Below are 26022 nucleotides of genomic sequence, written 5' to 3'. Positions count from 1 at the left end.
TCTCTGGGAGACCCTCAGCTTCTATGTATTCTGGTTTCTAGCTCTCCTTGAATTTTAGCTCCCCGGGGATTTTCGTTTCTTTCTTGAGAGCTCAACTGTGCTCTCAAGAAGTTGGCAAGATTTTGTTTAGCAGTTGTAGTAATTTGCTATCAGAAGGGCTTTCAGAAAAATGACTCTACTGTATTACCAGATTGTTGGGTTAGGGACCCATTCCTGGTTCCTTCAGAATTGGTCACCTGAGGCAGAAGACGCTTGCCTTCCTTAAAAGGAAGGGGTACAGGCATATTTAGCCTGCCTGTCATGTCTGCTAAGGAAGTAGTCTCAAGAAGAGGGGAAATGTTCAACTCTGTCAAGTGCAAGGTCAAATAAGATCAAGATTGAACGTTGAGAGTAGGATTTCACAATCAGGAAATCTTTGCCAGAGCAGTCTCCAGGGATTGGAGGCGGGAAGAAGCCTATTGTGTTTTTTAATCTTTGGGAGGATGGTCCATGGTCTAGGCAATTCCCTTTTTGTTTGTTTGTCTGTTTGTTTGTTTTACTCAGAAAGAATGATTTGCTGTTTAACCATATGTGGCTGTTTATTATATATTCTCTTATGTAACTTCTCTCTGGGTTCTATCCCTGCCTTAGGTAGATTAGCTTGGTCACGGAAACTGACACCATGGAGTGTATCTAGTGTTGAAGAGTATCCTTAAAGCTTTCATTTATATGTCCTTAAAGGAGGTAGTCAGAACACGGAACTGAGAAGGTGAGAGCTGAGCTGGTACAGTAAAGTCAGAGAAAGAAGATAGGAGGTATTGCCACTTTTAATGTGAAGTTTCTAAAAATTGCGAAAAATTTCAAACATACAAAAACTAGAGTCGTTTATCAACCCCCGTTTCCCCATTTCCCCATTTCCCCATTTCCCCAAATCAGTAATTTTTGCACATTTGCCGCCTTCATCCCTTTTTTCTTTTTCTTTTTCTTTTTTTGCCGAAATATTTTAAAGAAATCCCTGATATCATTTTTTGTATAGTACATATATGTACATATATATGCTATGCAATGATGAACTTTTCTATATACAGTCATAATACCATTATCATACCTAATACAAAACTGACAATTCTTTGGTATTATCTCCTATACTGAGAGTATTAACGAGGCCTTTTATTTTATTTATTTTAAAAAATGTTTATTTATTTTGAGAGAGAAAGAGGGCATGTGAGGAGGGGGGGGGGGGTGTGGTGCAGAGAGAGAGGGAGAGAGAGAATCCCAAGGAGGCTCAGTGCTATCAGCCCCCGAAGGTGAGATCATGACCTGAGTCGAAACCAGGAGCTGGTCGCTTAACCGACCTTGCCACCCAGGTGCCCCTAATGAGGCTGCCTTTTAAATTTTTTTTTTTTTTCAACATTTTTTATTTATTTTTGGGACAGAGAGAGACAGAGCATGAACGGGGGAGGGGCAGAGAGAGAGGGAGACACAGAATCGGAAACAGGCTCCAGGCTCCGAGCCATCAGCCCAGAGCCCGACCCCGGGCTCGAACTCACGGACCGCGAGATCGTGACCTGGCTGAAGTCGGACGCTTAACCGACCTTGCCACCCAGGTGCCCCTAATGAGGCTGCCTTTTAAAATCACTTCTTTGAATATGTTGAGATTGCTTCTTCTTTGTTGTCTTTGCACTTGTCATACTCTCTGCCGTGTGGACTTCTCATCATTTGGATCTTAGCTCCAGTATTATCTCCTCAACAGAAGCTTTTCCTAATCACCAAAGCGAAAGTGGTGTCCTCTTTCCTCATCCTGTTTGTCACGATCCCATCGCTCTTTTTTACCTCCATGGCAAGTTGTTTGTTTCCTTGTCTTCTCTGCCCCCTAGATTGTGCCTTGTTTAGTTGTCTGTTTACCTGTTTGTCTTCAGCCCCTAGATTGTAAATACCATGAAAGTAGGGACCTTGCTCCGTGCCCAGAGCTGAGGAGCGTATAGTGCTACATGCAGTAATGAAGCACATTTTCAGAAACAAGTCAGCTATTAGAATAATAGGAAAAGATTCCAAAATTTTCTTAATATTTTATAACCATTATCTCTTCCTCAAACTGATTCTCATTCCAGAACTTTTCTTTTCTCAAGAGCTTTAACCAACAGCTGTGTTTGCAAAAAGTGCTGGGTTGTTGTCCCTTTCAGGACATTTAATCTTTTTAAATCCTCAAAATATTTTGTAAAATATAAGTGAGTAAAGTCACTGCTGACCTGTTGAGAGGCAGTGTTTTTACCGACATAACTCTCATTTGAGATCACTTTATTTGAGCTTGCAGCTAATAAATCTGTTTTGGCCCATATGAAACAGGATGGAATGATCTTGTAGCCCACATATCCTTTAACTGATTATTTGAGTTTCTTTTATTTAGGACATCATTTGTAAAGGATGTTAGGGGGCATTTTTTAGTTATATTATCAATTGTTGTGAATGTTCTTTAGCACGATAAAAAAAGTGTAACTTAATAAACAGATATGACATTATAATTAGAGACTAGGATTCTTTTGAAAACATGTAATTTCAGATCTATAGTCAAGATGCAAGAGTGGTACAAAGAATTACTCTGTCCTCTTCACCAGATTCTTCAGCATTACCATTTTACCACATTTACTTGAACATCCCTCCCCACTTGCCTGTTTGTTTGTTTGTTTGTTTTGAGCTGAGAGTGAGTTGCAGACATTCAAAGGCAATTCTCTTATGACTATTGTGCAGGGATCAAAATAAGGAAATTAACATCAATATAATGCCATTAACCAATCTATAGATCTTATTCAAGTATCTTCAAGTTTCCTAATTCTGTCCTTTATATGAAACAAAAATCCTGATCACAAGTTGCATGGAGTATCATGTGTCTTTAGTCTCCTTTAATCTGGAAGAGTCCTTTCATGAATAATATTTTTGAAACCTATACGCCAGTTATTTTGTAGTAAACCCCTCAATTTGGGTTTTACTGGTATTTCATAAGTGACATGTTTTTCTTAATGTACCTTATCAGGAGGCATATGATGTTGATTTGTCCCGTTGCTGGTGTTGACTTTGATCGGTTGGTTAAGTTGGTCTGCTAGATATCTCCACTGTAAAGATATACTTTTCCTCTTTGTATTTAATAACTATCTGTGAATAGTTTGAGATGATTAAATATCCTATTACTCCTCAAACTTTCACCTACTAGTTTTAGCATCCATTGATGAATCTAGTGAATTAGCGTGATGATGATTGCCAATGGTAATTTTTTAATTCCATCTTTTTTTTTTTTTCATTTGTTAAAATGTTAGGATTCTGATGTAAGTAAGAAAGCTTTCCCTTTTATTTATTTGTTTCTATCAGTATGAACTCATGGATTCTTATTTTACTTAATGGATTATATGTAAGCCATTATATGTAAAATTTTTGATAGTGAAATTGTCATATATTTGGTCAGTAGGAAGCTTTTCGACTGGCTTCTATGAACTTTTGACATGTACCCATTATTTTTGGGTGTGTTCTTACTTTCTGGAACAAGAAGATATTCTATCTAGGCCAGGGCTTGGCGAAGTTTTACTGTAAGTGGCCAGATAGTAAATATTTTTGGCTTTGAGGGCTATATAGTCTCTGTTGTAACTACTTAACCCCACCCTCAGCAGGAGACCAACCATAGACAATTTGTAAATGAATGAGTTTGGCTATGTTCCAATAAAACTTTATTTACAAAGACAGGTGCCTGACTGAATGTGGTCTTTAGGCTGTAGTTTGCCAACCCCTCTTCTAGGCTCTTATTGTACCTCCTCCACTCCAGCCTCAGAACTGGCCATTTTTCTAAGGAGGCTGGTTCCTTTTAGCAGTGAATGTTATTTAGAAACTGAAATCTGGGCTTATTGCTACTGGATATTATTGATTTTAGGCCCTTTTAGAGGACAGAGCTAGATCACATAAGGATATATACATGTACATACTTGTATACATTTGTATGTATGTATTTCTGTGTTTATCTCTATATACTATAAACCATTGGTTATAGTGATACCTCCAATTCCATTTCAATACCACAGGGTTTATTCTAACCTTTCTACTTATATTTACAATATATTTACTTATATTTAGATTACAATATATTCATTTACTTGACAAATCCTAGAATATACAGAAAGTAGTTTTAGGGTTGCCAACCTAAAACTGTGAAAAACTTATTAATTAGGCTTTAGTTTTTATTTATACTTCTCATTTGTCTTTAACTTAAGGGTTAAATACTATGCTCAAGAATTCTTTGTGTTAGTTCTTCCCTCATTCCTTTAGTATGTTGTGTTTCTCATTTTAAAGATAGTTGGGATCATTTGTTTTTGTTTACATTACATTTTGGGTTGTTTCTCCTGTTCTTATTTTATGTTGATTTTTTGAGTATGTGGAACATGAACGTGGTTTCAAAAGTCAACATACAGAAAGGTATATGCTGTAAAGTGTTACTTCCCGTTCGTTTCTTTTCCCAGTTTTCACCTGCCTCTTTTTCATCCTGCCCTCCTTCTCCCATAGGTAACCATTCTCACTAGTTCTGTGTTACTGTTCTGTATGCCTCTTCTCACAGATGAGCATATGGGTGTGTGTGTGATTCTTTTTTTTTTTTCTTTGTTACATAAAAGGAAGCATACTACAGATAATCTGTCCTATAATTAATTCACAAGCTCCAGAGTTGATCAAAGTAGAATACTTCTGTGTGGTGCAGTGAGTGGCCTCAGCTGAATCAAGTTTCTGGAGCACAAAGAAGGAACTTTTATCAGGTTATGGTGAACTCGAGCCAAGAACAAGAAACCAGGCTCAATCAGGGAATCTGTGTTGGATTAAAAAGACAATAAATACTTTGGTAGTAGAGATCTTGGTGATACCAGTCTGTCTTTTGATCCTGCTCTGATGTAAACTGTTGTCCTCCAGTCTAGAGGTTGTCCTCTGTGCCTGTGCACAGTTGCCATTCTGGGATCTCCTTTCTCTGTCATCTTGGAAATTACTTATGTACATGTACTTTATTTACTGTGTTTCCTTCTCATTGTGTCCTCTTTCTTGTTTTACTCTGTCATTTTGGTCAAGCATATATTTTAGTAGTTTCATAAGAAGGAACACGTGAAGTTTTTTTAGATCTGCACTTCTGAAAATGTCTTTATTCTACTACCATACTTGATTATTAGTTTGCATATAGAATTCCAGGTTAGAAACAGATTTTCTTAAATTGTTTTTCCTACTTTATTGGGTATAATTTACTTAAATATTTCTTATGCTTAACATTCGTTCCTGAAGATCTAGTTTTTGCTCTGCTGTCATTTCCTTTTATCCTGAAGAACTTCCTTTTGTGTTACTTGTAGTGATGTTCTGCTGGTAACGGATTTTCTTGGTTCTCCTTTATCTGAAAAATGTCTTTATCTTGCTTTCATTCCTGAAGTACATTTGTGCTGGATATAGAATTCTGGGTTGATCGTTTTTCCTTTCAACCTTTTAAAGATGTTGTTCCACTGTCCTCTGGATGCCTTGAAAGAAGATAATAGGTAATGATAAGAAATCTAGTGCCACTGAAAATGTTTCCCTCTATGTAGTATATCATATTCCTCTGGCTGCTTTAGATTTTGACTTTATCTTTGGTTTTCAGCAGTTGATTATCTGGATCTAGTTTGCTTTGAATTTTTCCTCTTTGGGGTTCATTGAGCTTCTTGAGTTTATATATTCGTCTTTCATAAAATCTAGGATGTTTTTGGTCAATATTTATTTTACTTTATTTTTTGACTCATTTTGTATCTTCTGGGGTTCCATTTACGCATATGTTTGATTTTTTTTGATAAAATAAGCCTTAAGTCCATAAGTCTCTGTTCATCTTTCTGTTCAATCTTTTTTTCTTTCTTTTTCAGGTTAGATAACTTGTACTGATAAAGTTTGAGCCATTGACTCTGCACTCTTATATCTCTATTTTGCTATTAAGCTCATACACTGAATTTTTAAATTTCAGATATTATAATTTTCCATTTAACATTTCCATTTTCTTAAATTATTATTATTATTATTTTTAAAAATTTTTAAACATTTATTCATCTTTGAGAGAGAGAGACAGAGCGTGAGTGGGGGAGGAGCAGAGAGAGAGGGAGACCCAGAATCTGAAGCAGGCCCCAGGCTCTGAGCTGTCAGCACAGAGCCTGATGCGGGACTTGAACTCACTGACCGTGAGATCATGACCTGAGCTGAAGTCAGACGCTTAACTGACTGAGCCACCCAGGTGCCCCTCATAAATTATTTTTTAGTGTTTGTTTATTGTTGAGAGAGAGAGACAAAGTGCAAGTGGGGGAGGGGCAGAGAGAGAGGGAGACGCAGAATCTGAAGCAGGTTCCAGGCTCTGAGCTGTCAGCACAGAGCCCGATGCAGGGCTTGAACCCAAGAACTGTGAGATCATGACCTGAGCCGAAGTCGGATGCTTAACCATCTGAGCCACCCAGGCACCCCTAAAATTTCCATTTTGAAAGGAAATTTTTATTTCTCTGTTGTGATTTCCTATCTTTTTAGTCATTCTAGTGTCTTTTCCTTTCTGTCAGTGAGCAGTTATCATAGCTGGTTTAAAGTCGCTGTCTGCTCATTTTAACCTCTGAGTCATTTTAAGGGTGGTATCTGTTAGTTGCTTTCACTTTAGAATGGTCAATTATTTTGAGTCCTTTGTATGTCAAGTAATTTTGGGTTGAGCCTTGGATATAGTTACTAGTATTTTGTGAAGACTCTGAATTCTGTTAAATTCCACTGAAGAATGTTGATTTTTAAAAATTTCTTATTTTCAACAAGTGATTTTTTTTTTAATGTTTATTTTTGAGAGAGAGAGCGAGCAAACACGTGCATGAGCCGGGGGGGGGGGGGGGGGGACAGAGGATCCAAAGTGGGCTATGTGCTGACAGCAGCAAGCCTAATGTATGGCTTGAACTCACCAACCGTGAGATCATGACCTAAGCTGAAGTTGGACACTCAACTGACTGAGCCACTGAGGTCTTCATGATTTTTAGAAATTTCATTGGCAATTAGCTTCAGACCCCATTAGGCTCAGACTATATGTCTTGTCTCCTGTAAGTTCACGTTTTAGTTTAATTTTTAAAGCCTTTATGATGTTGCATTGGGTCCGTCCTACGCATCTATAGTGTTAAGGGGTCAACCTGAGACTTGTACAATGTTTATAAGAATTAGGGGAATCCCTCTTCAGCTCTTTCCTATTCTAGATTGCTCTGGCAGCTAGCTGTGGTTGCTCAGGCTCTTTTCCCTTTCTTCTGGCCAGGCAGTCTATAGGATTTCTCTTAAAGTTTTAGCTGCCTGTATTACCCACTTCTCTGTGTCCATGGCCTGTTCTTAGGGCAAAGCTATGGCCCCTCCACCCCCCCCCCCCAAAAACCCCAAACCAGAAAACCAAAAACCAAACACATGAAACTCACCTTGGTGTCCATCATGTCTCCAGATTTCTGTTTCTCCTAATAATCTATTTATTTTGTTTGCTCTTCAGAATCAGAATCTTCAAGTAGTTCTTTTGTTTGTTCATTCTTTCTCCCTTTATTTCTTTTCTTTTTCCTTTCCCTTTTTCTTTTCTTTTCTTTTCTTTTCTTTTCTTTTCTTTTCTCCTTCCTTCTTCCTTCCTTCTTTCCTTCTTTCCTTCTTTCCTTCCTTCCTTCCTCCCTCCCTCCTTTCCTTCCTTTCTCTCCAGAGTTTATAGTTGTTAACTCAGTTTGTTTTTAAGTCATTTTTTACACTTAGATGCCAAGCTGGGGCTTTCCCAACTTACCATTTTCATCAGAAAAATGATATTGTAAAAACCTTTAGTAAGAAATGAGACCTGAAAGATGGGTGTGTTAGTCAGAGTTCTCTAGAGAAACAGCACAAATACGATATAGATATAGGAAGATACTTATTATAGGGATTGGCTCATGCAATCATGGAAGCCGAGAAGTTACACAGTCTGCTGTCTGCAAGCTGAAGACCTTGGAAAGGTGGTAATGTAATTCAGTCTAAGTCTGAAGGTCTAAGAACCAGGAGAGCTAAAGATGTAGCTTTCAGTCCAGTCTGAAGGTCTGAGAACTGAGAGTACTGAGAACAAAAGATCAGTGTCACAGCTCCAGTGATCAGACTAGAGGGGCCAAATTCTTATTTCCTTGGCCTTTTTGTTCTCTTCAGGCCCTCAACAGATTGGATGATGCCTACCCACATTGGGGAGGGTGAACTGCTTTACTGAATCTACCAGTTCAAATGCTAATTTCATTCAGAAGCCCTCACAGACACACCCTGAAGTAATGTCTATTATTATTATTATTTAATGTTTGTTTATTTTTGAGAGAGAAAGAGACAGAACGTGACTGGGGGAGGGGCAAAGAAAGACGGGGACACAGACTCTGAAACAGGCTCCAGGCTCTGAGCTGTCAGCACGGAGCCTGACGCAGGGCTTGACCTCAGGAACTGCAAGATCATGACCTGAGCCAAAGTCGGATGCTTAACTGACTGGGCCACCCAGGTGCCACAGCACACCCTGAAATAACGTTTAGCCAAATATCTGGAAACTCTGTGATGCAGCCATGTTGACACATAAAATCAATCATTACAATAGGTTAGATTTCAGAGTTGCAGTGAGGAACCCTGAAGTGTTTTGAAAAAGCACTTCATAAAATACCTCCTATGTGAAATACGGATCAAAGAAAAGAAATTAGTGGTTGAGAGACCTGTTAAGAAACTGTTGTGGTCTTAGGGCTACCCTTTTGGGACAATCTGATTTCAGACAGTGCTAATCAGGTTGGAAAGGAGAGAATCTATTTAGGACACATTTTGAAGGCAGGAGCGATGGAATTTGGTAATAGAGTATTAGTAACGGAGTGAAAGAGATTAGATGACTACTGTTTGCTGCCCAAGGATGATGATGATGTCATGAATCTGGATGCAATAAGTATGCAGGCAGAAAATCTAGTTTGAGGAGAATAATAACTTGAATTAGAAACATGTTGCATTCGAAGTGCTTGCCAATATTAATGAGCAGGAAGTTGGAAAGTTGAAGAGCTTTGGAGAGCAGAGTTGGAGATGTAGATTTAAAATTCTTTAACAGAGAAGTGAGATGAGGCTTAAGAATAGAATCTTGCAAATGGCAGAAACTTAAGGGGTAAGTGAAAGAAGAAGAATCAGCAAGAACATTTGAGAATTGCAGAGAGAAAGGAGCTAGGAGACTGTGGTGTCCAGAAGGGTCAAGGGAGAAGAGTTTGTAGTCCGAGGGCATGGTCAGTCGCATCCTATTCTAGAGGGGCTAGGAATAATTAACTGAGAGCATGCTATTGTTTTAGTAACGAAGCTTTTCCTTCTAAGGAATACTGAAAGCCTTATTTCATTGTAGAGATGAGGACAAAATCCTATTCCCAGGAGGTTTAAAGAGTATGTCATGGGGAAATAGAGTTATGAGATTAGACCACATTTTTAAATTTTGGCAGATGGGAGTGAGAGAAATGGAATGGTAGCTGGTTGCTTGAATTGAATAGGAGAACAGGAGTAGGCCCTTAGCTAGGTTCAATGCTGTTGTGGAGGCAGCTGTGGAGAGGATAATGATGTGGTAAAGTTCTTGAGTAGATAAAAATAAGGGTGAAGAACACAAATTGAGGAGATTAGGTTGTAAACATGTAGGGACCTTTCTAATTTTCATATGGGAAAGGAGGAGAGGATAGATGAAATTAGGGAGAATTTTCATCAGAGAGAAGAGTGAGTCATATAGGAGGGAGTTGGGAATTTTAGGCATTGACTGAAAATGGGGGAGTTCAGAGTGGGTTGACATTTCCACTTGCAATTATGGCATAGAAAATAGTTGGAAACCAGTCTTCTGACAACAGTTAGAAAAGTTGGCTTATGTCCATCACCAAAAAAAAAAAAAAAAAAAAAAAAAAAAAATCTGTTGAAGGTATTTGAGAGGTAATAAGAGAGTGAGGGGCACCTGGATGGCTCAGTCAGTTAAGTGTCCAACTTCAGCTCAGGTCATGATCTCATGGTTCATGAGTTTGAGCCCCATGTTGGCTCTGTGCCGACAGCTCAGAGCCTGGAGCCTGCTTCAGATTCTGTGACTCCTTCTCTCTCTGTTCCTTCCCTGTTCACACACACACTCTCTCTCTCAAAAATAAATAACATAAAAAAAAGACATTCTTTAAAAAGAAATAAGAGTGAATAGGAAGAAAAAGGTTTAGGGAGATAAAGCTACTATTTGAAGTTATTTCTTATGAATGCTTACTAGTTTCTAGAGGGATCAGCTGAAAGACTAAGAAGCTGAAAAACTGAGCAATACACTTGATATTCTTTTAGGACTAGAGGGATAGGGATTGGAATTTGGGCCCTGCTAATGTGGGGAGTGTGTGGCCCTGGCGAACCACTCTTATTTGGTATTGGGATCCTGGAGGGCTACAATCTATAGGTAAGGAACTGGATGTAGATAGACCCTCACAGAAACCATATCTCCACTTTGAAGATATTGAAACCCTGAGAGCAGATTGACGTAATCTATTGTATTTGTCTCAGGTGGTTCACAGAAGCAAATGAAAATCCGTTTGGAAGATGGTAACATTATGCAAGGCCTCAAATTATCACAATAGAAATTTTGCAAATATAATATTTAGTCCATAATAAAAAGCACAGATGATCAAACAACAGGAACAAAATCAAATAGAAGCAACAGAAGACAGTATTCGATCCATCGGGGCCTCTGTTATTGGAGTTTTCAGGAGCAACTTTGATATAGTTATGCTTACCTTGTTCATAGAAAAGACATGATTTACCATTTTTAGCAGAGAACTGGAAACTTTTGAAAGAAAAAGGAAAATCTAGACTTGAAAGCATAATAATTGAAATTAAGAACTTAATGGGTGAGTTTGAGAGACTCGTTAGAGTCTGATAGAGTCTGATTAGAGTCTGATAGAGCTGATAGAAAATTAGTGAAGTAGAAGAATTATTGAAGAGATTGAAGGAGACCTAGAGATACTGAAAAGTCAGAAGTGTGTAATTGGAGTTCACACAAAGGGTTGAGAGAGAATGGGGCAGAAGGGATATGGGATAAGACTGGCTGAAGACTTTCCATAACTGATGAAAGCTATCAAATAATAGTATTACTGATAAAACCAAGCAGGATTTTAAAAAAATCTGTATTTTAGTATATTGTAATAAACTGGTGGAAAACCAAAGATGAAGAGAAAAATTCCAAAAACTGCTGTAGCTGGGGATAAGGAATAGTACACTGTCAAAGAATAAAAAAATTAGACTTATGGCTGACTTGTTAACAGAAACATTGAAGGCCGGAAGACAATGGAATGATATCTTCAAATTACTGAGAGAATAATTGACAATCTAGAATTCTAAAATCTGTGAAAATTTCCTACAAGAATAAAGATAAAATTCAAATGTTTCAGACTTGACAGGTACTCTTTTAAATGCTCACAAGGGGTCCCTGGGTGGCTCAGTCAGTTAAGCGTCCAACTTTGGCTCAGGTCATGATCTTGCGGTTCATGGGTTCAAGCCCTGTATTGGGCTCTGTGCTGACAGCTGAAAGCCTGGAGCCTGCTTCAGATTCTGTGTCTCCCTCTCTCCCTCTGTGTCCCCCCCCCCACCCCCACCATTCTCATTCTCTCTCTCTCTCTCAAAAATGAATAAACATTAAAAAAATTTTTTTAATGCTAAAAAGACACATGTGGCTCATGGCTACTGTACTCGATAGCACAGATATTGAAAATTTCCATAATTTCAGAAATGACAGCCCTGCTTTTTGTATTAAGAAAATCACAGGGATATTTTGAACAACACTCTGTCCTCTCACAAAGGGAAATTTTAGGTGAAACTGATATATTTCTAGAAAGATGCAAATGACTAAGATTGAAGAAATTTAAAAATCCAAATTATTTTATATGTTAAGACAGTATTTTTTTTTCTTATGATATCTTTTTCTGCCTTTGGTATCAGAGGAAATACTATCCCTAAAGAATGAGCTGGGAAATATTTTCTCTGTTATCTAGAAGAGTTTGTAATAAAGGATTACTATTATTTTTACTTTCAGTGTTTGGTATAATTTGCCTGAGCTTTTTTTTACTGGAGGATTTAAAATTACTAATCCAGTTTCGTGTTATATGTTTATTTAAGTTTTCTGTTTTTTCTTAAGTCAGCTTTAGTAATTTGTGTCTTTCTAGGAATTTGTCCATTTCATGTCACTTATCTAGGGGGCCTAAGTTTATTTATCGTATTCTCTTATAATCCTTTTCTGTAAGATTGGTAGAGAGGTCCCCTCTCTCACTCCTGTTTTGTGGTCAACCCGTGGAGGTGGAATGGACCCCCTTCCCAATTAGTGGGATGTTTATTGATTGCACCTTATATAACAGGAGAATTTGAGAGAAAACTTATTACTCACTTAGGCAGAGTAGGGTGCATACAGACATGTCTGGCATGGTTTGAGTGAGGCAGGAGTGGGTTAGTTCTTTATAATGGCTATAAAAGAGAAGTTCCTGTATGCAGACTGGGATTTGTGAAATTCGAATTTCCCCCTGGGGTCAAAGTTTGGGGGGCACATGGACTGTCCTATCAAGCTGTACAAATGTGTCAAAGGGGAAGGGGGAGGTAAGACTTAAATCAGTAGTCAAACATCAAAAAATGGAGCCAGGTTCTTTATCACAAGTCTTTTGTAAAAATAATTTTACTTCATATTTCTTTTCTTCCTTTCTTCATATTGGATCATCTTGATTGATCATTTTTATTTTCAGGTTTATTGATTCTTTTTATACCAACTCAAATCTGCTATTGAACCCTTCTAGTGAATTTTTCATTTTAGTTCTTTCAATTTGGAATTTCCTTTTTTTAAAAAAACAATTTCTGTCTATAGATATTTCTATTTGATGAGTTATTGTCCTCATACTTTAATTTATAAGTGGTTTCTTCTAGTTCTTTGAACATATTTATAATCTAAGCTTTGAGGTTTCTGCTGCCTAAGTCTGAAATCTAGGCTCCTCTGGAGACATTTTATTCAAACTGCCTGTCCCCCTGGTCCCTGTGTATGCGTCACACTTTTCCATTTTTGCCTGTTAAAATTTTTTGTTGAAACCTGGACATTTTTGATAATATAGTCTGCATTCTGATTCCTTTCCCCCCAGAGCTGTTTGTTCTCTTTGTTTAATGACTTACCTGAACTCATTCTTTGGAGTCTGTGTCTCCCACAGTATGTGGCTGCTGATGTCTCTGCTGGTCCTAACTTTCTTGTTTTTAAGTCTAATTTTCTTGTAGTTGCCCTTGGGTCAGGATATCTTAGTGGTCAGCCTATGATTGATCAGAAGTTGTGTTTAAATTCTTTGAAACAATGAGGCCCCATCCTTTGTCAGTGGTTCTCAAGAGGCTTGTGGGAATGCTTTCAAAGTTCAGGCAGTTTACAAGTCAGCCCAGGCTTTTGCTTTCTGCATTTGCAAGGGTCACATTCATCTAGGGATGAGTTGCCTTTTAATTTCTTTCCTACATGGTTAAAGTCCTGTGCACATAGCAGGAAAACATAGATTTTTTTTTTTTTTGTCGAGGCCTATTTTGATGGTCTCCTTTCTAATTCTCACTGTTAAATTTCTGGTTGATTTCCTGATCTGTTGCTTGCCCTAACTAGTATTGCCAATTCAGGCTAGATGTGATATTGGCCTCCCTGATTTTTTTTGTGCCTGGAATCATTATTGGTTTTGAAAATGCCCCTGGGCATGGAATTCTTTTTGCTGTGCTCCAGTGAAGTTTAGCTCCCTCTGGCTAAGTGCGGCTGCCTGTCTCCACAGCTCGCTCTCCCTGGTGGGACTCCATACCAAGGGATTGGGAGTCGGTGTGGGATGGTGGGAACTGCAGGTTAAACCACCCCACACTTCTCTTGTTCTTACCGAGATTCAGTAGATTTTCTTGAATAAACACTTCTCAGTTTTTTGTATGTTTTTGGTCAATATCCAGGTCTTAAATAGTTGGTTTTGATAGTTTTATCTGGTTTTATTGTTTGTTTTTTTTTTTTTTTTTTTTTTTTTTTTTTTGTTCTGGGGGTAATATTTGTCACATTCCTTATTCAGCCTTTCTGGGCATCATTTCCCCTGCCTTCTCTCTCTCTCTCCTTCTGTCTCTGTTTTTCTCATTTTACAACATTTAAGTTTTATTCAAAGTGAATTTTATTTCAGAACATGTTATAAGGTAGCACTGTATGGGCAATTATTATTTTATTTTATTATTTATATTTTTTTTAATTTTTTTTTTTTTTTTTTTTTTTTTAGCGTTTATTTATTTTTGAGACAGAGACAGAGCATGAACAGGGGAGGGTCAGAGAGAGAGCAAGACACAGAATCCGAAACAGGCTCCAGGCTGCGAGCTGTCAGCACAGAGCCTGACGCGGGGCTCGAACTCACGGACCGCGAGATCATGACCCGAGCTGAAGTCGGACGCTCAGCCGACTGAGCCACCCAGGCGCCCCTATTATTATTATTTTAAAGTAAGCTTTATGCCCAGTGCAGAGCCCAACATGGGGCTTGAACTCACCAACTTGAGATCAAGAGTCAGACACTTAATTGACTGAACCACTCAGGGGCCCCATCTTTTCCTATTCTTTGCTGACTTGTTTTTAGTGTAATTTCCCTTGAGTGACCCTCCTCTGGTGTTCTCACTGCTAATTCATGAAAATAAACTCATCCACTCATTCAAGGAGTGAATATAAGCACATATTCTGTCCCGGGTAATATGGGAGTCACTAGGGTTATAACAATGAACCCAACCAAACATTCCTTGTCCTTTTGAGCTAGAGAGACAAGTTAGGTATACATCACACCAACTGGGATATTTGCTGTGAAGGAAAGTTACAGATGTAGCTGACCTTGGGACATTTGAGTTTGAGATCTCTGTCTTTATTTCATCTGACAGTAAGTCCCCTTAATTTTGAACTCTTGCCTGCATCAGGACTTGATACAAAGCACCCCATTTTTAATTCTGGCTTTTGTTTTTGTATTGTCTTTTTTCTGCTTGCAGCTTGCCCCCAATCTTTCACCTTACCCAAGGCTGCCATGAATTGTATTCTTAGTAATGGTTGCAAACCGAGATCATTAACTTGTTCTCCTTTGGAAGTTATTTTCCCCCTTGTTTTCGTAACATTTGACTCTGTTGGTTCTTTTCCTACATCTTTGTTACCTTTTTGGTTATATTTTCTACTTCTTAGTTATATTTTCTACTTCTTATTCTTTGCATTTCCTAGAAGTTGCCCTAACCCAGATTTTGTCCTGGGCCCCTTCTGTATCAGTTTACCCTTTCTTGGCAATCTTGTCCATTCTAGAAAACTCTGGGTTACCATTTTTATGCAAATGACTGGCTAATTTATCTAAATTATGCTCTAGTTTCCAAGTATTTGGGGTAGGGGTATATACATAGAGGTACATATTTCCATGTATATAGGTATACATAGAGGTATGTATTCATGTAGTGATATATAATACCCTAAGTAGAATTCATTATCTTTTCTAACTTAGTGACATTGTGATTTCCCAGTCTCCTTGCTTAAAATCTTGAACAGTTGCCACCACTTCTGTGCTCTTGAGACTTCAGATCTGCCTGGTTGCCAAGTGGTGCCAATTTGTCCTATGTAATACCATGTCATGGGTTTCTTCTTTTCAGTGTGTGCTTGTTCAACTCTGGTTCAGGCCTTCCTTCCTTTCTCTGAGTCTGCTCTGGTTCTTTCCTAAGGTGTAGCTGCTGCTCTCTTTCTTAGCCCGAGACAACTCTGAATCTTATACTGGGTTCATTTTTCCTGAAACACAGTTCTGATCTGTTGTTCTTCTCTTCTGCTCATCCATGCTTCAGAAATTCCCTACTGCCTTTGAAAAACGGGATGCTTTTCTAAACCTTCCAACTTGTTTTATTTTCCTTGCCACTGCCTCCCTTCATATAGGCTGGACTCTACCCAGATGGATTAATGTTGTAAGAACCTGCGTGTGTTTTCCTGTTTGTGTCTCTATTTTTGCTTCCTTTTGCCAGCAGTGTGCTTTTCTCACATTCTCAGTTCTTAAGACCTTAACATCTTTCCTGAAGCTCTCAGATTTCCTGACCTGGAGATACTTTCCTTCGGCCATCATATGTATATTTACCCATAGTTAAAAAAAATGTAGTGCTTGCCACTTCCCAACTTGTATTATTTCAGAATGATTTTTATAAATCTAATTAGCTTTTGTATTCTTCATTGTGCCTAGTACAGTACATTGTGGGAGTATTTGTTGAATTAATGAGTGGGTGAATGCATTCTGAATTAAACCGTCAGACAGTCTGGCCTCCTCTGTATGTCTTTCCCATTACCTTGTTGTTTATCTAAGACCATCTGCTTCTCTCCCTTTTGTAATTTTTTTTACTTTATCCTTGAATCTCTTCATGTATTGCTAAGTGGCTTATTACCCTTTGTAGCTTCTCTTTTCCTGAGTTAGTATTAATTTCACTTTAAAGACAAATTATGTCATTTCAGTGAAGGATGTGTGTGGGAAATTTACAGGAAATGGAAGCTAGTGTTGAGAATGACATCTTGATCCATTTTATGGGAAAGAAGCCTGCCCACCAGGATTTTGGAAATTTGCAAGTATAGGCTTAAATCCCTGGGCTGGTGGCCAGCTGAGAGTAGAAAGTAGAAGTTGTGATGATGTGTTCAATATCCAGGTGGAAGGCCAGGGGCCAGCTCCAGGGCCCTGGATTCCAGTCCACTGATCCAGGCAGCTGCCTTATATTCCTTAGAAGCAGCTGCCTGAGCTTTTGGTCAGATGATTGGTTTGAAGTGATGTCAGGTAAGAGTAGGGAAATAGATGTCTAACTACAGTATTGCCATTTTTGGAAAGCCAGTGAACCACCTGGGGTTCCTTGCATAGTTCTGGATATCCGGTTGTGGTAGTGAATTAGGTTTTTTTTTTGCTGATGATTTCCAAGGAATATTTACTCGGTTTCATAGATGAACATCATTTGTCCAATGTTTAATGCTTAGTAAATGCTGCATCTTTTGAGCCTAGTTTAGTACCTATTTCGTTATAGCCTTTAGACTCTAGATCTTTATACCTCTTTCTTCAAAATTATATTCCCTCCTGCTCTTGTCCATTTCAGAAGCTGAATGGAACTGCAGAAAGAACTCTTTTTTTTTTTTTTTTTAATTTTTAAAATGTTTATTTTTGAGAGAGAGAGAGAGAGAGAGAGTGAGTGCACTCACACATGCAAGTTGGGGAGGGGCAGAGAGAGAGAGAGGAAGACACAGAATTCCAACGAAGCAGGCTCTGGGCTCTGAGCTGTCAGCACAGAGCCGGACGTGGGGCTGGAACCCATGGACCACAAGATCCTGACCTGAACCAAAGTTGGATGCTTAACTGAGTGAGCTACCCAGGCGCCCCGGAACTGCAGAACTCTTTAATTTCTGCCTCATTGCACTGTTTGTGGAGGTTTTCAGTTGAAGTGGCCCTAACAAGCAGTTACCTTGAAAAGAGACTCAGGACAGATGGTGTGTTCGTCTGACCGCCTAGGAGAAAGTGACACCTGGATTCAGGAGGGGCCCCACATTGTTTTTAATCATCCACGTACTAAATTTCCGAGAACACAGAGAAGGCCCCAGGTTAACTGCTCTTCTGTCACCCATCTCTCTTTGGTTTCAGCTAGTGACACCTGAGCCACTCAAGGCAGGAAGAACTCTGAGCTGAGCAGTGGAGGTCTCTCTGGATCTGGAGAGAAGAGGTCACCTTGGAACCAGTAATGAGCCATCCTGACTGCAGGCTGAACTTCCGGCCCCTGGGGACCCCCAGAGGTAGCAAAAGGAAAATGGAGTCTACTCTAGCAACTGGAGACCTGAAATAAAATAAAAGTGGAACGGAATGCAGGGCGGGTCTTACGGGGCGGGTCTTAGGACTAAGGGAGGCTCTGATTCTTTTGGTGACTTGTTAAATATTCTTCTGTGTTATTTATTCTCGAATTAAGTGTGGTGTCTTGTTGTCTTAATTTATGTTATATTGAGCACAGCTGTTTAGTTTCCTCCAGAAAAGTGACAGTCTTTTAGTAATTCCTATTTTAAAAAAAGTTTGTGTCTATAAACAGGAAAGCATATTGAACCCATTATTCAGATTACGTTCTGTGCATGTTGTAGTGCTGACTTATAACTCAAGTCTCATCTGTGTACATTTTATTCGTGTTTCCTAATCCATTCTTTCCTTTTTGTTACTATTTAAAATAATTATCAGAGCATTTCATTCTTTTATTGGTCTTTCTAAATAAAAAGGTAAAATGTCTCCAGTTACAAAAATGGAGATGTTTGGTTGAGGAAAGAGTTGATTGCTGCCTCATGTTTCTAGGTGTGTCCTCTGTGGTTGGCCCACATGGTGTTGGTGCTTCGCCAGGTGACAAAAAGGCAAAGAGCAAGTCCGTACGAGGGAAGAAAAAGAGCATATTTGAAACCTACATGTCCAAGGAGGATGTTTCAGAAGGCTTGAAGAGAGGAACACTTATTCAGGTGCTTACAACATACTAGATGGCTATTCCTTGACTATGTGGAATCAGAAGTAACCTGTTACTCATTAAACTGTTTATTCTGCATTGTGTGTGTGACGGAAATGATGAGCTCGTGGGCACAGGACCTCACCTTCTTACCCCTATGGTGCAGTTAGAGGTGGTAAGCTCCACAAGACACACAGACAGAGTGCTCTGAGATTTGAGAGGAAGGGGCCGTTACTTCCAGTTAGGTCTGTCTAGGAATGTTTTATTGGAAGGGATATATTTGAGCCAGGCCGTGAATTGATGCAGTTTGAATAAATGAAGCTAAGAGAAAGTGCTTTACAGACGGAGAGATCAGTGTAAGCTACCCAGACAGAAGTGGGAAATAGAGTTTGGCTCTAAGAAACATTGATAGTTCAGTTTGCCTGGAGCACGTGGATACTAAATGTTGGAGAATAGGGGTGAAAAGGATATAGTAAACAGCAGCAGGCAATATTTGTTGAGTGCTTTATAGTTTACAAAATGTTTTTACAAACTAATGCATCGGTTTGGCTCAGCAAATGTTTGTTAAGCCCACATTGTGAGCCGGGGACAGTTCATAGTTAGGAGTGTGCCGCCCGGGCGCGCTCGAGATGAAGGCAGATGAGACTTTCTGTTCTTTGAGCGCCTGGCCCAGGGTGGGCAGGCAGTCATGTGAACAGATGATTTGGGGAGAAATGGTAAGCCCTCAAATAAAAGTGTTACCAAGGTGTACGGAAGGATGTTAGGGGGAAACTGGAAGACTGTAGGAGGTGACGTCTCGATGGATATTGAAGGATGGCTAGTTCGGGCCTATTGCACGAGTGATCCATGTGCGGTAACAAGGTGTGGAGAGGCAGTGGCACTAATGGGGACATGAACTTGTGAAACAGTATAGAGTAAAGCAGCTTAGGTCTCCTCAGGCATGAAATATGAGGCAGGGAAATAGGTAATGAGGTGGAGAGGGAGGCAGGACCACATATTCTTTGAATGAACTCCATTTTATAAATTTTGGATTGGTATGGAGGTATTGCAGTGTGTGACCCAGCTCACTTGAAAATGTCGATTGTGTTCCATTTTCTGTCATCCTGAGAGCCCACTTTCTATATTTGTGGCTTTGGCTGCAGATCCAGCCAATGAACAGACACTGTCATCTTCTTTTCCTTTTTAATCACCTTTTTGTATTTATCTGTATTCAAGTGCACATATGATTAATACAGACTCTTTTTCTTCATTGTAACCTTTGACCCTGTTATCTACCCCGCCACTTCAGCCCCTGGTTTCTACGCCCTGCTTATGCCTTATACTCCAGCCTCTGGCAACCACTAATCTGTATCTCTGAGCTTGTTTTTTGTTTGTTTGTTTGTTTGTTTTTTTAAAGATTCCACATATCAGAGACCATACTGTATTTGTCTTTCTCTGTCTGACCTGTTTCACTTAGCATAATGGCCTTGAGGTCCATTCATGTGGTCACAAATGGCAAGATATCATCCTTTTTTTTAATTGCTGAGGAATATTCATTGTATATGTGTGTGCATGTATATACATCACAATTTCTTTATCCATTCATCCATCAGTGGACACTTAGGTTGTTTTCATAGCTTGTCTGTTATAAATAATGCTGTAGTGAATATGGGGTGTACTTATCTTTTTGAGTATTTTTGTTGACTCTTGAATGGAAAACTTTTTAACAAATTGATCTCTATGATTTTAGAGGTACTATTGGCTTTTTTTTTTTTTTTAAACTTTCCCTGGATTTCTTTGACAAGGCCTCTCAGAGTTGAAGCTGCGTTTGGACATTTGTCCATTCGTTAATCCATTCATTTGCTCTTTATCATTGAGTCCACATACCGAAGTCTGTGTTATCTAAAGTTTCTTGGCCTTCATCTTGTTTCACGTATGAAGACCCTTTGTGCCTTTCTCATTTTCATCTCCTGCCACTCTCCTCCAGGTACGTGCTGCTCTATTCACCCTGATCTTTAAGACTTTTTCTGTAAAAACTCTGCTCTTTGTTTTTTCTGTGACTCGGTACACACTGTTCCTAGTGCTTGGAATGCTTTCTCCCATTATCTTGATGTAATTGTACTTGACCTTTAAGTCCCTATCTAAATGTTACCCCCTTTGAGAAACCTTATTTTAATTCTCCAAGCAGAATTGGCCATGACTATTTCCTGAAACTGACTTCGTTGTTTACCCTTTATTCTAAAGTTATTGTCATCTCTTGGCATTTATGTTTCCTCAAATAGGCCATTCATTTCCTTATGGGTAGGGTTGTCTCTCATTCCCACATATTAGCCTGGTGCATGGCATTTGATTGATGCATAATAAGTTTATATTGAGTAAATATTTATTTAGTGAGGATAAAGTAAATAAAGGATCAAGGTACTGTCTTCTGAAGAAGAGTGAGGGAAACTCAGTTGTTATAACTTGGAAGAAAAATTGCTTATAACTTTGGTTACAGAATTTTTAGAGATACGGTGAAGAAAATATTCTACGACGATACAGGTTTTGCTCCTTCCTATTAACTTTTGCTTTTGAAGCAACTCTTTGCTGATATTAAAACAAAACAAAAAGCTGATCAATATAACAACTCTCTTTCCCAGGAGTTTGTAAATGATTCCTCCTGGCTTGTGACATCATGAGACTCTGCAGCCAGAGCCTCCCTCCACAGATGAGAACAGTTGTTCTCTGCAGATGGGGAGAGGAATGGGTTCCAGATATGAGGTCACCGTGTGAAATATACAACACTGTAAATAAGATTTTCAGAGGCAGGGAAACAGAGTCCATCTGCTTTCTGATATGAAGTTAATGTGTACAGGCCTTGATGGTAAGATAAAAAGCTAGACAAGAAAAGCTATTTGAATGCTGCTGGAGAAAATTAAACTTATTAGATATACTTGTAAGTATTTGTTAACTTTTGTGTTCAAATTTGAGTATATTGTGACATCCCTTTTTTCTCCCTATCCTGAGAAGAAACTTTTATTGAGCGATATTAAGGAGATATTTTAAAATAGGAGTAGGATAATATTTTTATTTTGTTTTCAGTGCTTTGAACAATAATTTGACAGTTCATTGGTGTTTTGCCCTATGTGGGGACGCAGAGTTCATGGTGACCAAAGGAATCTCTTCCTTGTACTTGAAGTGACCGGCAGTAACACATGATTATGTACATGTAGTTTTGAAAATTTGTTGTTATAATCAAGTTCTCACATCATATGTATGTCCTTTCTCTCTCCATAGTTGTTGAACTAGGGGGATTGTTATGGGAGATATCGGAAGAAACGAGAGTATGGGATAGACAGGCCTGGAGGGGACTTAGGTTTGGGGTGATGACCAGAGTGACACTGGGTTGGATGGTAGACCTGGCTGGCTTCCTGATCTCAGATGATGCTTTGGCCGAAGGTGGGCTCAGGTTGATCCCCCAGAGCAGGCTGAGGCATGATGTCAGAGTTCCCCCTTAAGCAGAATATTGGTGTCAAGTTGTTATTGGATCTTGGAAGAATTCCGAGTCCAGGGAGAGAGGACAGGATGGGTTAGTTTCTAAGACCATCATTTGTTACGAGTGAAATCGGCTGGAGAATGTTTGGGTATGAATTAAAAAGAATAGAGGTGACATTACAGTGGACTGACCAGCATTTAGAAGGCACAGATGATCTTCATAACATTACTTCCAGGGCTGGTGGGAGAGCTTCAACTCTGCAGACATTCAGTAATGAGCTCATGTTTCTTGACTGCCTGCTAAGTGCCAGGCATATGCCAATGAGCGAGATAGATCATTCACTGGGGAAGACAGGCAAACACAGCTACGACATAAAGAGGAAATTACAGCCTGTGCTGAGTGCTACTAGGGAAGTAAGAAAGATGAGAAAGAAGAATTAGGGGGAGCCGCTTTCTATGGGATGGTTAGGCTGCTCTGAGCAGGTGATTTCTGAGTTGAGATGTGCAGGGTGACAACGAGCCAGCTCTCAGGAGAACTAGGCGCAGAACATTACAGGCCGAGAGATCAGGTAGTGGGAAAATGGCAGGCAGGAAAAGCCTCGGTGTTTTTGAGGAATATGCAGAAAGCTGTTGGACATAGTGAGCGAAGGGAATTACGATATGGGAATAAGCGGAGAGGCAGCTGCCACAGGTAGGCTGTGTTGGAGAGTTGGATTTTATTAAAACTGAAGGGTTTCAGTCGGGAGAGGGCATGATGTACTTTATGCTTTAAAAACATCTCTCTGGCAGTTGTGAGGTGAACAGTCTCGAGTGGGAGCTGGGCGACCCTGTGGAAGGCCAGCAGAGTGACGCAGGTACAAAAACATGGGTGGTGGCCGTGAGGATGATGAGGAGTGGAGCCGGACCTGGCAGGATGCTGACGGCTTAAATGCGAAGCTGAAGCAAAAGGAGGAATGAAGCATAATTCCCAAGTTTTGACTTGAGCAACGAGATGGACAGTTTTGCCGTTCACTGCGGTGGGGAAGACTGGGGGTTGGAATGCGGTGCCGGAGTGGGGAGGGAAGGGAGCAGACGGCGTGAGTGAGGGATGAGGCCCTGGTGATGAGTGTGGCAAACAGAGAGGCAGTCCGAGGCAGTTACAAGCGAGGAGTCTGGAACCAGACGGCTTGGGCTTGGATGTGGTGTGCGGGTGGGCACCTCTCAGTACCTTGGTGTTCTCATTTGTAAGAGGGAGGACAGCAGTACCCAGCTCATAGACTTGATTGGAGGGTTAAATTAGTTGATAGATACGAAGTTCTTAAAACAGTATGTAACATGTAGTGGACTCAATGTAAGTGTTATTTGAGATTTTTTTTGATGGCTATGGGAGAAACCTTTGTTACTCAACTCAGGGGGTTGCTGCCCACGGAGGGTTAGCTGGCTTTTTAAGAAAATGTGAAAATACGTATTTCTGTGTGAAATTCCTTTGCTTTAAGTATTCTCAAACACGCTGTGAGCCAAATAAAACATGTTTGTGATGGCCGAGTTAGGCTAATTAGCCCAGTCATGTGGTATTTTTCTCCAGTAACATTCAGCTCCTTGGGTGCAGGCATGGAGAAGGCAGGTAATTGGGTGAACTGAGAGCGAGGACTTGCCAGTCAAATAGAAGAGGGAGAGTGGACCCAGGGCTCAGGGTTTGCCAGGGCAGGAGGTAATGACAGGCCATGGCAACTAGCTGGCCAAGGCAGGGACTAAACATAATGTGGAGACAAAATATGGTCAAGTCCATGGGTTGGAAGTCTTAGTGAAGACAAGACATTGTTGAAGTGGGGTATTTACCTTAAGTGAGATGCGAGGATAGAGATCGTGATCAGAAAGTATGATACTTGAGTTTTCATGTTTAGAGTTGGTGTCATTAGCACTGATGCCAAGAGACAGCCGTGAACACAGGGGAGAGTGGGTAGGGTGGGTGGAGGAACAGGTGGCTAGAGTGACTGGCTAGGGTTGTCTGGTCAACCCTATGGATGCGAAGTTCCGTAAGTGTTTATAGGGATGGGGGTGCAGAGGAAGACAGTGAGCTACGAGTCAGAGCACTAGGGAATCAGAGATATGATCAGAAGGTTTGAAAATGATAGCACTGAGGAGGTATAGCAGGAGCTAATGATAGGATCTTCAAAGGATCTTGGTTTTGATCAAGAATGGAGGAAAAAAATAATTTTAAAAGCTCAATGGGGAAGCAGGGGGCAAACATTCTTCTTCTGGTCCCTGAGATACATGGGATAGGAGAGATAAAATAGACTCCCTTTGAGAGCACATCAAGGGGAGTGATCCTGTCAGGGACAGCTGGGTTTCAGTTAAGTCAGGAAGCACAGGAGCATTCAGAGAAAGATGGAGCATTGTAGGGGCCTCACTGATCAGGTTCAGGCCTAGGAGAGGGTTAAGGAGGAAGATGAGTGATGAGGGTTTGGGTAGATTAGGTGATGGTCATAAAAATATGAAAATGGAAGTCCTAGGGGTGCCTGGGTGGCTCAGTGGGTTGAGCGTCCGACTTTGGCTCAGGTCATGATCTCGCAGTTTGTGAGTTCGAGCCCTGCGTGGGGCTCCGTGCTGACAGCTCAGAGCCTGGAGCCTGTTTTGGATTCTGTGTCTCCCTCTCTCTCTGCCCCTCCCCCACTCATGCTCTGTCTGTCTCTCTCTCAAAAATAAATAAATATTAAAAGAAAATTTCTAGGGGTGCCTGGGTGGCTCAGTCGATTAAGTGTCCGACTTCGGCTCAGGTCATGATCTCACAGTCCATGAGTTTGAGCCCCACGTCGGGCTCTGTGCCAACAGCTCGGAGCCTGGAGCCTGCTTTGGATTCTCTCTCTCTCTCTCTCTCTCTCTCTCTCTCTCTCTCCCTGCGCCCCTCCCCCACTCGTGCTCTGTCTGTCTCTCTCTGTCAAAAATAAATAAACATTAAAAAAATTAAGAAATGGAAGTCCTAGACTTTTGCAGATGAATAAGACAAAGACAGATGTATTCTTTTGCTAGAAGAACATCAAGTGAGGGGGGAAAAAAACCCAAAACAAACCTTAGATCAGAAAGCAATGCTTGGAATCAGAAAATGAGTTTTTAAAAACTTTAACTTCAGTGAATTGACTTTATTTGGAGTGTCTTCCCCTCATTAGACACTACACTTTATGAGGCAGAGACTTTTATTACTCTCCATTGTGTCCCCATCACTTAGCATAGTGCCTGTCATGCTAGTCTTCAGGAAATTGTGTTGAGGGAGTGGATAAAAATTGAGGATAAATGTAATAAGCCTTTTATCTCCCTCCTCCAACAAGAGACAGCTATTCTAGAAGTGAAATTTCAGTGACATTCATGAAAAGGAACTGGCCTCAGAGAGCTCTGCTGGCCTTGTCTCCCACCCCCCCCCCCACCCCCCTACCCTGAGCAGAGTTACAACATGGTGGGGCAAGAGTAGTTGCCCTCGGGGCGTCTGGGTGGCTTGGTAGGTTAAGCGTCCGACTTCGGCTCAGGTCATGATCTCACGGTCCGTGAGTTCGAGCCCCGCGTCGGGCTCTGTGCTGACAGCTCAGAGCCTGGAGCCTGTTTCAGATTCTGTGTCTCACTCTCTCTCTGCCCTTCCCCTGTTCATGCTCTGTCTCTCTCTGTCTCAAAAATAAATAAACGTTAAAAAAAAAAAATTAAAAAAAAAGAGTAGTTGCCCTCTTAAGCACTCTTGCTTATGTGGCGTTCTCTGCCTGTATTTCCCTTCTGATTTATCTGTGAATTTTTCTCCTGTCAACGAGCGGATCAGACACTGTCTCTGAAACCTTTCCTAGTGCCCCCAGCCGAGAGTAAGCTGTGTCCCTACTTACAGAGTTCTTCATATTTTACTTTAGAAACAAGGACTGAGCTTGATCACCACTCTCTCTCCACATTGTGTGTCTCAGGATCTTGAACGTAGCCAGTATTCAATAAATCTTGAATTAAGTCCACTTAGGATGTTAACAACAATAGTATAAACTGTGACATGGGAGTTTGTAATTTACGCATTTAAACATGGTGCACCGGTAGAGGGAAGGACTATTTTCTACTTTATTTTATGCTCTCACCTATTTTGTT

At 40.2% G+C, this 26022-nt stretch overlaps 1 protein-coding gene across 5 annotated transcripts in view; it reads left to right on the top strand.

The window, feature by feature from the left end:
* Nucleotides 1-26022, top strand: part of DIS3L2 (DIS3 like 3'-5' exoribonuclease 2) — a 346483-nt gene that overhangs the window by 35825 nt on the left and 284636 nt on the right. For all 5 annotated transcript variants that reach the window (XM_058701221.1, XM_058701232.1, XM_058701212.1 and 2 more), the window contains exons 2-3: nt 17649-17797; nt 18339-18496. In XM_058701221.1, the coding sequence (XP_058557204.1) occupies nt 17746-17797; nt 18339-18496 (210 nt within the window). In that variant the 5' untranslated portion in view covers nt 17649-17745. The remainder of the gene's footprint in view (nt 1-17648; nt 17798-18338; nt 18497-26022) is intronic.

Source organism: Neofelis nebulosa, chromosome 2 (genome assembly GCF_028018385.1).
Source record: "Neofelis nebulosa isolate mNeoNeb1 chromosome 2, mNeoNeb1.pri, whole genome shotgun sequence".
Taxonomy (NCBI): domain Eukaryota; kingdom Metazoa; phylum Chordata; class Mammalia; order Carnivora; family Felidae; genus Neofelis; species Neofelis nebulosa.
This window is presented reverse-complemented; position numbering and strand designations above follow the sequence as displayed.